General features: G+C 35.8%; 3 protein-coding genes across 5 annotated transcripts; 2 read left to right on the top strand and 1 right to left on the bottom strand.

Annotated features, from left to right (window-relative positions):
* Window positions 1-143: 143 nt before the first annotated feature.
* LOC147855024 (serine/arginine-rich splicing factor RS2Z32-like) lies at window positions 144-4,420 on the top strand. 2 transcript variants are annotated; one of them, XM_087330941.1, is made up of 7 exons: window positions 144-192; window positions 1,676-1,789; window positions 2,301-2,340; window positions 2,498-2,593; window positions 2,777-2,982; window positions 3,108-3,188; window positions 3,906-4,420. In XM_087330941.1, exons 2-7 carry the CDS (start codon window positions 1,683-1,685, stop codon window positions 4,186-4,188), a joined length of 813 nt encoding a protein of 270 aa, XP_087187067.1. In that variant the 5' UTR covers window positions 144-192; window positions 1,676-1,682; the 3' UTR covers window positions 4,189-4,420. The 2 variants fall into 2 exon arrangements, with proteins under 2 accessions (XP_087187067.1, XP_087187066.1); XM_087330940.1 differs by lacking the exon at window positions 144-192 and having other exon boundaries at window positions 1,673-1,789; window positions 2,037-2,340.
* A 1,313-nt stretch (window positions 4,421-5,733) lies between these two features.
* LOC147855023 (Tetratricopeptide repeat (TPR)-like superfamily protein) lies at window positions 5,734-8,440 on the top strand. The gene is made up of 7 exons (XM_087331735.1): window positions 5,734-6,064; window positions 6,641-6,736; window positions 7,178-7,250; window positions 7,361-7,422; window positions 7,507-7,588; window positions 7,682-7,742; window positions 8,203-8,440. Exons 1-7 carry the CDS (start codon window positions 5,813-5,815, stop codon window positions 8,252-8,254), a joined length of 678 nt encoding a protein of 225 aa, XP_087187861.1. The 5' UTR covers window positions 5,734-5,812; the 3' UTR covers window positions 8,255-8,440.
* Window positions 8,441-9,912: 1,472 nt separating this feature from the next.
* On the bottom strand, window positions 9,913-12,768 carry LOC147855022 (ribosome biogenesis protein). Of its 2 annotated transcripts, XM_087331762.1 has the most exons (7): window positions 12,636-12,768; window positions 12,483-12,545; window positions 12,067-12,086; window positions 11,222-11,310; window positions 11,095-11,144; window positions 10,507-10,649; window positions 9,913-10,417 (listed from the first exon to the last, which is right to left on the bottom strand). In XM_087331762.1, exons 1-7 carry the CDS (start codon window positions 12,636-12,638, stop codon window positions 10,222-10,224), a joined length of 564 nt encoding a protein of 187 aa, XP_087187888.1. In that variant the 5' UTR covers window positions 12,639-12,768; the 3' UTR covers window positions 9,913-10,221. The 2 variants fall into 2 exon arrangements, with proteins under 2 accessions (XP_087187888.1, XP_087187887.1); XM_087331761.1 differs by lacking the exon at window positions 12,067-12,086 and having other exon boundaries at window positions 12,463-12,545.
* Window positions 12,769-13,195: the final 427 nt, after the last annotated feature.

The raw sequence follows: 13,195 nt of genomic DNA, 5'->3' as shown, positions 1-13,195 counted from the left end.
AAATAAGATGGACATTTTGGGCTACTTTTGTTAGAATGTTTTTCCTTGAGCCCATTTGTGTAAATAAGATGGACATTTGGGCTACTTTTGTTAGAATGCTTTTCCATTGCCTTTGTCAAGACACAGAGAGGAACAGAGTCTTCCTCTTCCTCTTCCTCTGCTCCTGGAGATCGTATCTCTGTCACTCTCTCTCTGCAGGTAAATCCTCCATCTGAAACCCTCTCTGCTCTGCTTTTGAATTTCACCCTCCTTTTCTTTTCTTCCTTGCTCATTTCTTCGGTCGGTGCCTTTAAACGTTTCCTTTTGGAGGTGAGCTCTCCTTAAAACAGAAGATGAGCATAAATGTCTCGTGTTTCATCAGTCGACCTTTCTTTTTTTTCCTATTTTGTTTTGTCAGATTTCTTACCTTCTGTTTTTTTTTTTCCTCCTTTTCTGAAATAGTTTATGAGCTCTGTTTGTATTTCATCAATTTATCTTTCTTTTTTTCTTTTTCTTTTTGTTAGATTTCTTACCTTTTGTTTTTTCTTCTCCTTTTCTGAAATAGTTTATGTATTGACCTTGATTTGATATAGATCTGGTTGCTTTGTTTTCTCAAACTCCAGAAAAAATTCTCTGTGCGGTGTTTATCAGTCTTATGAGATCTATCAATACGTTTGAAAACTCTAATTCTTTATTTGAGATTGTTTTTTCCACTTGATCGCATATGTACAGTTTTTACTTTACGATATTTAGCAGAAATCTTCTTGTTTGATTCATGAATTGAATAGGAAAACATGAGAAAAACCACGAATTGATCCAAAAATGTAAAAAATATATAGAGAATATAATCTGTATAAAAATAATAAAATAATAATCATAATAATAACTTCCTGTATACCTGCTGTTGGAAACAATAGAAAGAAAAAAATTAGATTTTATTTCCTGATTCTCATGTATACAATTGAAGTCTGGAATGTTGAATTTGTACATGTATGAGCAGTAAAAGAAAATCACCATCGATCTACTCAGGCTCCTTTTCAATCATGAACTCAATAGGAAATCTTAGAAAATACCACTAGAGATTTGTATATTTATGAAATGGTTTGCTCCCTTTGTAAAAATTTCCAAGTACCAAGATAAAAATGAGTAAAGCAACGAGACCTTTTTCATTAATGCTATCTCAAACCCTAGAAACAAATTCTTGAGTGTAATATAGATGTTGATACATGTAGTAGCGTGTTGTAGAATTCTTCATCTTCATTTTACCATTTTGACAGAAACAAAGGCATGGTAAATTTTACAATCTTCTAGTGTTCCTCGATGATATGGTAAATTTGCATATCAATACGTATGCCTTCCAGCAATTTAGCGAAACGATATCAAACAGTAGATTTTACAAATACATAAATACTAAATGCACATGCTAATGCCTTCTAGGGAGATTGTTACAGACATCCAATTATTACATATGTAAAGAATGTTCCTATGGCTGTTTGGGTTTCTGTTCTGATTTCACCACATCCAAGAATCAATGACTCGGTAAATTTTGCGTTGATCAAATACATCTGCTCTATTTTTCTTGGGTTGCTTGTTTCAATTTCTCCATATCACAACAATAATATTGGGGTTACTTTTACATATATCAATGTATATGCTGATGTCTTCTAGGTTGTTTTGTTTAATTTCATGATATAACAGAAACAATGCCAAGGTACGATGAAAGATCTGGTTCAACACGCCTCTATGTTGGCCATATTTCAAGCCGAACTCGAACACGTGATCTTGAGGATCTATTCAGGAAATATGGAAGGTTAGAAGCACATACAAGCAAAGTTTTATGTGTATCATTCATCTAATTGTTTAATCATTTCTAGCTGAACAGATTCATAAATTCAGGGTCTTAAATAGAGTACTTTAGAACTTGAGAAAGGATGGTTTGGAGGGGATTCTAATCACGTTATGTACACAAGGGAGTCCAACTGCTTGAAAGATGAGAAGAAAAATATGCCTTACAGCTGGAAAGAGATTATTTTTTAATTTTCATAATGTTGTTGAAGGTCTTGCTGGGTCGTGAGTATAGCATGGAGTTTAAATTTTGGGAGGGTGGTGGTGGAGGTGGCCAAACTTGATGAACTCTGGTAGCGAGTCGTCTGGGTGCATCTGTAGGGATAAAAGAACATTGAATCTGTGTGTTACAAGAGGATGTTGGAGAAAATGGTGTTTCTTTCAGCTTTCACCCCTGATGATGATGAGAGCACAATCTGGTGTAACCTGCTTGACATGATGCCCTTCTCTTTTTTTCTGATCCCACTTTGTGACAGAATTCGCGAGGTAGATATGAAGCAGGATTTCGCATTTGTGGTGCGTATGTTTTTATTGTCTACCCTTTTAGTAGATGGTATCTCTTGGTACAATAGTATATGGTTTATTGTACAATATATAGTATAATCATATATGGATATGGTATCTGAAGGTATGCAAAGGTTCGCCGAATTTTGATGTTTTGCTATGAGTTCAGAATTTTAGTGATTCCCGTGATGCTGATGAAGCTCGCCACTATCTGAATGGCCGCACGTTTGATGGAAACCGGATCGTGGTGGAATTTGCGAGAAGGGTATGTTCAACATTGTATTAAATGGCTGTCAGTAGAAGAAAAAATGGTTTAGGAAAGCAACTACAGCTGTTATTAGACAAAAGATTAGCATCTAGAGGGAAAAGGGCTATCATTAGTGAGAAGGTGCATGGGTTTTTCTGCTGCTATTAGCTTCCTGGACTCAGCATTTCAGAATCATTTCAGGGGCCATCTCGCGGGGGAGTAGGCAGCAGCATTGCCTCTCGTGATAATTATGGTGGTAGGGGTCCTCCCCCTGGCACTGGAAGATGCTATAATTGTGGACATGATGGACACTGGGCTAGAGACTGCAAGGCTGGGGATTGGAAGAACAAGTGCTATCGATGTGGAGAAGGAGGCCATATTGAGCGGGATTGTCGTAATAGCCCAAGGTCATGCACCCATTCTTTTATATGCTCTTAATCTGGTTGTTTTGAAGCTTCACTTTGACGCATTCAGTAATGTATCATATCACTCAATCATTTCCTGGTGTTATTATGGACATGATACATTATAGGCATCAATCAAGGTCCCGATCCAGATCACCTGTGGCTAAGAGGCGAAAAAGCCGGAGCCGGAGCGACGATCAGAGTCGAAGGTATGGTCAGCATTTTGTTTATTTCTGGTTATTTTAGCAAAGACACAATTATTTACTTTAGAAGTCAAATGAAGGCTAGAGTATGCCCATTAGGTATTTAATGGCTGTTGGTCGGTTATAATCTGGATGCCTATGGTTTGCTCATAGCCCAAAGCTTTTCTGTTTTCAATAGGTCTAGACTACCTATGTGCACTTTCTTTAATCTATGGATTATCCCATATGAGTAGCCATCTATGCCTTGCTCATCAGTATTGTGCACATGAGAAACTCGGTGCACGAGCAATAGACAAGGTAAGGATGCTCCAAAGGTACAAGCTGTAGACCTCTGGTTATTTGATGGGGGTGTAAGCTCTGATACCAATTTAGTCTTACATATGCTGATAAATGTACGCTGTTGCAGTACCACACAATTTCAAGTCAAAACATGCTAAAATTGTAGGCCAATTATGTAAAATAACCAGCATGATTCAATTATATATGTGTATACTGATGTATACATAACTTTCAAGAAGTTTTCAATATATCATGAAGTAATAAAATATCTTACAGAGAACACTTCTCTTCTTGAACAGGTTGGGTGGAGAGTAAGATCCAGACTTGCACATGTTTTATCTGGTTAATTAAACTTATTAGGATAAACTTGTAATTAGGAGTGTGAACCTTACCCTAACCAAGGTCTAGCGCTTCCATCTAATATAATAACTCATTTATTTGCAGTCGATCACCTCTGAAAGGGAGATCCAGTCCTGTAGGAAAGGAGAAGAAACAGCAGCATAGTGTGAGTCGAAGTTCATCCAGAAGCCCTCGTGATATAGAACAAAGTCGCTCAGTTAGTCCTATTGTGGAAAGGCATCATGGAAGTAGTAGCCGGAGTGTGAGTCAGAGTCCTCTGCATCATAAAGGTAACAATACATCTCCCATTGGGGATGGTCCACTTGATAAAGATGATAAGAACACGTCTCCAATCCAGGATGAAAATGATAACAGGTCCCCGATCTAAGATTATCTAGTTGATAAATATGATTATAACATGTATCCCATCCAAGATGGTTGATGCTGCATTCAGGCAGCTGGGAGTCCATGTTAGATTCATTCAGGGGAGTTTGATGTTAGACTCACTCAGACAGGACCTTATTTTCTTGTAATTCTACAATTATGGGCTTATGGGCTCTGGACATGAAAAGTGTACACTTTCATTCTCTTAATTGTTATATTCCTATGAACTTTTTGAAGGTTGGTAGTAGTTCAATAGAACTTTCTTGCTGAGCAGCAATATTAATAGTCAATGTAGGAATGTTAAACCTGGAAGGGTCATGCCATATCCCACTTAAGCAGATCATTGACGTTCAGTATTTGCCCACAATCTGCATAGAAATTTATTATCTGTAACCCCATTTTTGTTTGTGAGAATGATATATTTGGTGGTAGATACGCATGCTTGTATGTGTATATTTAACTGCACTTGTCAGGTGTGAAAAAGGTGGAGGCTACAACCTTAATACTAAATGGGATACTACAAATAGCTAAGATGTATGGATGTGACTACTTGTATGCATTTGGGGTGATGATGATGATCATGTTATGTAAGTTAGTAACTAGTCTGAAGGGTTTTAAAACAAAGTTAATAATCCATGGAAATAATGTGACTACTTGTATGCATTTGGGGTGATGATGATGATCATGTTATGTAAGTTAGTAACTAGTCTGAAGGGTTTTAAAACAAAGTTAATAATCCATTGGAAATAATGTATGCATGCAGTCTCTACTTGTTGATTAATGTCTGAATGTCTAACAAGCATCAATGTGTACATACCTCTTTCATCTTCTAAACGTTACTCTACACAAATCCATTTTGAAAGCAAAGTTGTAGATATGTCATTATTAATCCATAGAAAGACACGGTCAAAAATTTGCCAAATCAACATTGAGAAGCTTTTGTTATTCTCAATTGAAATATTGACATTTCAACACTATCAAAAAATACAATATCAGCACTCAAAATGTAAGTTTTTATCAATGCCATGACTTCTCATGGTAGATTTATAGCTGCAAAACGATCATTATTGAGCCTTGATCTTGAGCCTTGATCTTCAGTTTCTAAACATGTGATACACGATTCCCATGTACACTCAAATGATACAAGGAGACAAAGACTCGTCTCTAAATTCCCTTGAGACGATTTGCCAACAAAGAAACTTTCTTATGTATATATCTATACGTAGTTTACGTATGTATATATGTATGTACAGACATTAGGGTATAAACTTCAGAATACCTTTCATTGTTTTGCATCACATGATTTGACAAGAGGCACGCTCACTTGATATGAGAAAATCACAGCTCATCTCTATATTGTGTAAGGGCATGTCCAATGAGCAAACTCTCATAAATACATATTCCTCGGTTCAATATGTATTTCGCATGTATGCCCTTAATGTTTACATTATGGTTGTTGCCAAATGCCCTTGGGTGTGATGGTCATGGCCTTTTTTGTTCTTACTGTTTGATTTTGTTTGATTTATCTTGTTTGCATTGCTGAATGAGCACATAGAAGATAATGTACCCCATCTGAATCCTCTTCTCTGTGTTTAGTTTTTTTGGGATCTCTTTCTCTTCTTCAAACCATGGAGTCTTCCTTGGCTTCTTCTTTCTGCCCATCATTCTCTTCCTGTCTAAGGAAAAACTCGAAATTGTCCTGTCCTAGAAATTCTAATTCTTTTGAGCCTACTCTGCAGACGCACGGATCAGAAACCCTTATTTTATGTAGTTCTAGCTTGGAGGAGGGATCGTTTAGCATCCGAAGGTTTGGGAACATTGCTTTGGCAGCTTCAGTTGCTGCCGTGCTCTTCTGCACAGACCCTGCTCTTGCTTTCAAGGTAAAACCAGATCTCCGTTTTTAGTTTTCATTTGCTGTTTCTCAGAATTTTGCTACGAAGGCTCTTTATGATACTTGTTTGGGTCCATATATATGTGCATAGTACATTCATACATTCATACAGCAGACGATGTACATTCATTCATACATACATACATGTGTGTATGCATATATGTATATGCATACAGGGCATTCATGGAGTCCGAACATTTATTTCTCTAGAGATTAACATTTTGAAGTTAACCTATTTGTTTAGGGTTTATATAAATCTGTAGAAGCAAAGAGATTAACATCACCTTGACCTTTAGAGACATAGATTTTGTGAAATGGCCCTCTTTATTGTTTGCAAAGATCATAATTTCGTGAGCATTGGAATTCTTGAAATTAACCTTTTCTTATATCAGTGTCCATGTCTTTGCCTATACATAAATTAGCATAAAGACATACATCTTGATTTCTCTAGAGAAGTGATAATTAGAGTAGTTAATATTTCATGAGTGTGTCCCAATATATGTATTTCATGAATTCTCTAGAAATGGTCTTTTGAAATCAACCTCTTATTTTTAATTATGTGAAGGGTGGTGGACCTTATGGTCAGGAGGTGACCAGGGGACTTGATCTCTCAGGGCGAGATTTCAGTGGCAAAACTCTTATTAAACAGGACTTCAAAGCGGTATCTACATGTGTGTTGGGGAGAGAGAGAGAGAGAGAGAGAGAGAGAGAGAGAGAGAGAGAACGAAATGTTATATTAACATCTTCAAAAGCCAAAATTACATTCATATGAATCTTTTGGAGTATCCATAAAGGAATATGAGATGGTGAGAAGGTAGAGTATGATATGTGGCATGTAGTTTACGAAAAAGATTGTAGTCCATAGAGATGAAATAATGACAAGGTTGAGCCTGGGACTAGGGATGTAGTACAGTGAAACAATTATGGCAAAGGTATCCATAAAATGCACGTAAATTGATATGATACTGTGGGAAGTGTGAAACCTAGGATGATAAATGGATGACCCACACAAAAAAGAGCTTCCTTTTAGTATTGTGTGTATGTATTGAATAAGACAAAATGATGGACTTTTGCTTAACCTGGTTATTTATATGAATAATAGTCGAATCTCAGGCAAGTGAATTTCAGAGGAGCAAAATTGCTTGGAGCTTCTTTCTTTGATGCAAATCTTACAGGTACATTAGCTAAAAAATCGGATTGTATATGGAGAGAGTAAGCTTAAATTGTAAAATTACAGTTGAGGTAGTAGAAATCCAATGAGGAGGAAATCGATGTGAATTTGTAGGGGCTGACCTTACTGATGCTGACCTCCGAGGTGCCGATCTTTCATTAACAAATGCTGCAAAGGCAAGATTTATATTGTTGGAAATGTAATAAAACATTTTTACGTGTTTGCTTGAAAATTCAAACGGATGATCTACACTGCTGTAGGCTAATTTTACTAATGCCAATTTGGAGGGCGCTCTAGTGACTGGCAACACCACATTCAAGGGAGCCATAATTACCGGAGCAGGTACGTCTTGGCATTGTGGGATTCTAGTTTCAGATTTGTTTGTCCAAGAAGCTCTCTGGTTTTCTGAACATTTTGATTTCCATATTTTGGCAGATTTTACTGATGTTCTATTCCGGGAGGACCAACGTGCATATCTTTGCCAAATTGCAGATGGGTATTAATTCATTTCCTTATACTACATATTCTTTTCTGCCACTTCCAATAGTTGAAGCAAGGATACTCTTTACCATAGTAATAGCAATACTGTAGATCCACTTTAGTAGAAGCACGGGTACCCAGTCACTTGCAGGAGGTAGAAGCACGGCTACTCAGCCCTCACCCATAGTAGCAGCGAGATGTCAATATAGCTGCAATGCTGCAATGCTCTACTCTTTCATCAGCTATATGTAGTAGCAATAAGCCTACTTTTATTAGTATATAGTAGTGATAAGGCTACTTCATTATTACTATATAGTAGCAACAAGGCTATTCTACCACTATCATCAGCAATCATGTAGATATAGTTTGGATAGCAGCAATGTTCTACCCTTTCATCAGGTATAGTAACAATAAATAAGTATAATAATTAATCAGGCTATTCTACCACTAACAATAGTATAAATTTTGTGTTGTAGTGTTAATTCTGTAACAGGCAATGCTACACGAGATACCATTGGATGCAATTGAAGAAGGCCCTGGCATGAACCCAACTTCGCATTCTATATTCATGGCATTGCTTTCCAGCTTGAGTCAGTGTTAATCCATGCTGCGAGAATTATTAGTAGCATCATTTTGGCTGTACAGACGATTGTTATAATGGTTCTTCTGTATCACCTAATATAAATAATTGTGTACTTGCACAGTCTTTGTTAACATCCTATCTCCCATACAGCATTGTGATCTTCCAATGTAAGTTACAAAAAAAATCAAATAGGCAACAATATTTTTGGAAAGAATCCTTAATCTCTGAAGACCTAAGCATTAACCATAGGCTTTATTAAGAGCATTAAATAAGACACTATACAATGTCAAATATAACATAAATGAATGTGCTTTAATCGTCATTATATATCAATAAAAGATGAACACGACATGCAGTAACTTTTACCAGTATTGATTACTATCAACTGGTGTCATCTTTGAAAAAACCAATTCAGTTTGGAAAAGTTTCTGGTTATTTGGATTGACTTGTCAAAATTATTATGAGATGAACAAAGTATCTTCATTCTCTACTACTATTGTTGCAACCTAATAGACTATTGATTCAGGGATTGTGTACCATATCAAATAATTGCATGAAAACTATTATGACATGAGCAAAGTTTTGCCATTGTCTACTACTATTGTTGCAACCTAGTAGACTATTGATTTGGGGATTGTGACCATGTCAAATAATAGCATGAAAATTATCATGACATGAACAAAATTTATTCATTGTCTACTATTGTTGCAACCTAGTATACTATTGATTTGGGGGTTGTGAACCATATCAAATAATAGCATGAAAACTATCATGATAGGAACAAAGTTTCTTCATTGTCTAGTAGACTATTGAGTAGGGAATTGTGAACAATATAATATCATGAAAGCAAAGTTACTTCGTTGTCCAGTAGACTATTGAGAACAGCATTTTGATTAGGGGATTGTGAGCCATATGAAGTGATAGCATGAAAATTATTATGAAATGAACAAAGTTTCTCATTGTAATTTGTCTACTACTGTTGTTGATACCTAGTAGACCATAGATTTTGGGATTATGAACCATACCAAATAATAGCATGCAATGTAGGTTGATGAGTTATGACTTAGATATCCTGCAATCTGGTCTTAATGAGTTCATTTTCTTTAACAACCCACGTGCTAGACAAGTTTCAATTATTTTTCAAACGCTTTTAAGCAAAAGAATGTCATCATATTCCCTCATTCTAGACAAGTTCCAATTATTTTTCAAATGCTTTTAAGCAGAAAATTGCAGACATCATATTCTCAAAATTAATGGTTTGTTTGTCCAGTAGTAGATACTATAAGAGATATAAGAAATGTTTGATTATCTGTGGATTTCTATATGATTCTAGTACTACAAATTGTTGCTACAACAATGAAAATAATGCTCACAAATCCAATACATCTGAGAATGATTTGACTACAAACGATTTTGCTAATTGGAAATACCTACCATATATGAAATTAGTATTGTGATTACTGGTTTGTTTGTCCAGTAGTAGACACTATAAGAGATATAAGAAATGTTTGATTATCCGTGGATTTGTATATGATTCTAGTACTACAAATTGTTGCTACAACAATGAAAACAAGGCTCACAAATCCGATACATCTGAGACTGATTTGACTACAAACGATTTTGCTTATTGGAAATACCTACCATATATGAAATTAGTATTGTGATTACCAGATAAAAAGTCCTCATCAATCCTGCATTTTCACAAGCCTTTGAAAGTATTGATACAAGATAGCTCCAATTACATACTATTTGTTTGTTAATATTGATAAAATCTCAAAATTGTTCCAAGTTTTTATTTTTTTGAACACATCAATTCATAGATAGGAAAAGATTGCTTGAATGTTCTGTATTGTTATGTCCCTAGACTACAGTAGTCTCCCGTGAATGTATAGAGACAGAATATTTAAAACCATTATAGTTCAAGAACCTTCTTTTTTTGTTTGTGACGCCTTTTCTTAGAATGTGCCTTGGTAGCCGATTTCATCATGGTATCCTCAACTTGTGGACTTCTTAATGTTTTAGCAAGATGTTGCTGAATTGCTGAGAACGGATCTGATTTGAATTCTGGATGTTCCAAAACCTTTGATAATTGCTTCGTTTCATGAACCCTATAAACATAAATATTTAAGTGTCACCATTTCCAGATCTGGAAAACTAAGAAAATGCATTCAAATATCATTAAAACAAAACTCTTTACACGAGCTTCCGGCGAGCATTTCCTTGTTTCTTTTTGGGCAATTTTGTTGCATTTCCTTCTTTGGTTGTATCTTGTAATGTAGGTAATACATCGGCAAGAGAAGACAGGGAATTTAGAGCTGATTTCTTCTGGCTACGCCTTCTCTGATGAGAGAGTAACACAAATTATAATGGCACACCACTACAAGCATTAACTCTTTTGAATGTGTTCATTTTCTTTCTTTTTCTAACATGAAAACATTTAGCTCAATATTCTCAAACTATGAAGTTCTATGAAAATATTGGTTCCCTAATCTAGCATGATTTCTTTTTATTGTTTTAAACATACACTTCCTACAAAGTTTTAATCCATGTTTGTCTTGTAATGAAAAGGGGGATTTAGTAATTGTTTCTTTACATACATACATTAAACAGATAAATTCTTATCACACATTTCTTGGGTCAGACAGAACTGATAAATCATTAAAACCTTGACTTCAAGAAAGTTTAAAAATCACCTTTATGAAGAGAGAAGGCTAACTAACATTAGCAAGTGGGCTGTCGACAGCCTATTAAATCAAATATTGAAATGAACTTCGATGAAAGTTACCTTTGAGATAACCGGTTTTACACTCAATATTTGTTGAGTCTCTTGAAGCTCTGAGATAGAAGTTACCAGCCAATGTTATGCATCTATTTAAGACTGGTTGGTCTACAGCAAAGTCTTGTGTACTTACTTGAGAGGAACTTCATCTTTTTCCTTACTTTACGCTTTAGCCGAAGGCTTGAAACATTTTCCACTTGCATCTGAGAGCTCAATCCATCACTAAAGAGAACCAGGGTATACAACAATTAGAGTCAAACGCTATTTAAAACAAGGATGGATGATCATCGGAATGCCTCTCGCAAATGTTGATATCCCTTAAGAAGGACAAAATGAATACAGGAGAAAAAAACCTCAATTATGTATTGGGCCAAATGGCAAAGACCTAAATAAGAAAAAGCATATAAGTTCAAACTAGAATGTTAAAATCAATGGCAATCAAGCCCTCTATACTCCAGTCATTTTGTCCTTTTTGGCTTCTAGTTTTTTCATACATATGAGATATCTTGCATTTATGCAACACCAAACATGAACGCATACAAGCTGCACACAAATCTTTCCTCAACAGCCACAAGTTTATCTTTGAAATCATGTGATTTTCCCTTCTACATATGCACAAACCAAAGGCTCTACAGGTGCACTCAATCTCAGCTGAAACGAATAGGGTCTTCAAATAAATTTTTCCTTGAAATCATGCGATTTTCCCTTCTTATGTGATACTACATATTCACAAACCAAAGGCTCTACCAGGTGCACTCAATCTCAGCTGAAACAAATTGGGTCTTCAAATAAATTTTCTTTGAAATCATGTGATTTTCCCTTCTTATGTGATACTACATATGCACAAACCAAAGGCTCTACCGAGTTCACTCAATCTCAGCTGAAACAAATTGGGTCTTCAAATAAACTTTTCTTTAAGAAAAGGTAGTCACTCATATCTGACAGAGTCAGGAAATTATGGAAAACAAAGCACTTTACCTAGGGGATGAAGAACCGTCCTGCAAAAACCGGAAAACACCAGTCACAAAACCATGAATTACTTTCAGCATTACGCAATCTATAGACAGATGATACGTCTATATCTCTATCCATTCTACATATATCGCATACATTTGTAAACAAAAACACTCACATACACATATATAAATGTATATACACCTACGTACATCCATACATACATGTACCCTAAATGTATATATGTTACTATACACATACAACACACACACACACACACACACACACACACACACACATACATACACAGATACAAAAATGATACAAACACGTATATATTCACACACGCATATGTGTGTGCATACATAGAGACGTGCATATACACACACACACGCGCACACATACATGCATACTACTTACATACATATATAAATACATACCTTTTCAGTTGATTTCTTTCCTTCCTTCTTACTCACCCTTTGGCGTATTGTTGTTCTCTTGACCTGTAAGATAGAATTACCAGGAATGATCAGACAAACGCATAAAAAAAGTGAACTAAAGAAATATATATATATATATATATATTAACAAACCATTGTTATGGCTGTGGGATGAAGCTGAGTGGAAGCTGAATGGGGGAAGAGAGAGTTGTGAGGAAAGATGGAGAGAGAACACGGAGGAAACAGAGCAGCAGCTGTGACCCCTCAACTCTTGAAGTAATATTACAGGAATCTACAAAAGTGGCCTTTGATATTGATATCTAAGCTATTAGAGCAAGTATGTACATATTTTAATTTCATTGCCAATTAAACGGTTTCGTGGTTCCATTCTGTTCGGTTTAAGTTTCAATTTTTTTTAACAGTTCGGTTTTAAACGGTTTGAGTTTGACATTCCTGAACCGAACCGAACCAATGCCGGGTGCTACTCATCCCCCTATGTTTTCTAGCACCACCATCATGGCAACAATGTCATAGGTTCGGATCTTGTCCTCACTATCTACAACTAATAACAATGGTGTTATTGGCTAGTAATCAATCTCACAATAGGGCAAAGAATAAGTCTATGATCGTCATCGGTAGTTAGTAACTCCGCAATTGGGTGAACATTATCTACGTGACCCAAAACCTCGTTGCTCTCAATGCAATTATTTTCC

This window comes from Azolla caroliniana, unplaced genomic scaffold (assembly GCF_043228905.1).
Source record: "Azolla caroliniana isolate FFs.n. ecotype wild unplaced genomic scaffold, voAzoCaro1.0.p SCAF_15, whole genome shotgun sequence".
Taxonomy (NCBI): domain Eukaryota; kingdom Viridiplantae; phylum Streptophyta; class Polypodiopsida; order Salviniales; family Salviniaceae; genus Azolla; species Azolla caroliniana.
The sequence above is the reverse complement of the archived record's forward strand: the minus strand, read 5'-3'. Positions and strand labels throughout refer to the sequence as shown.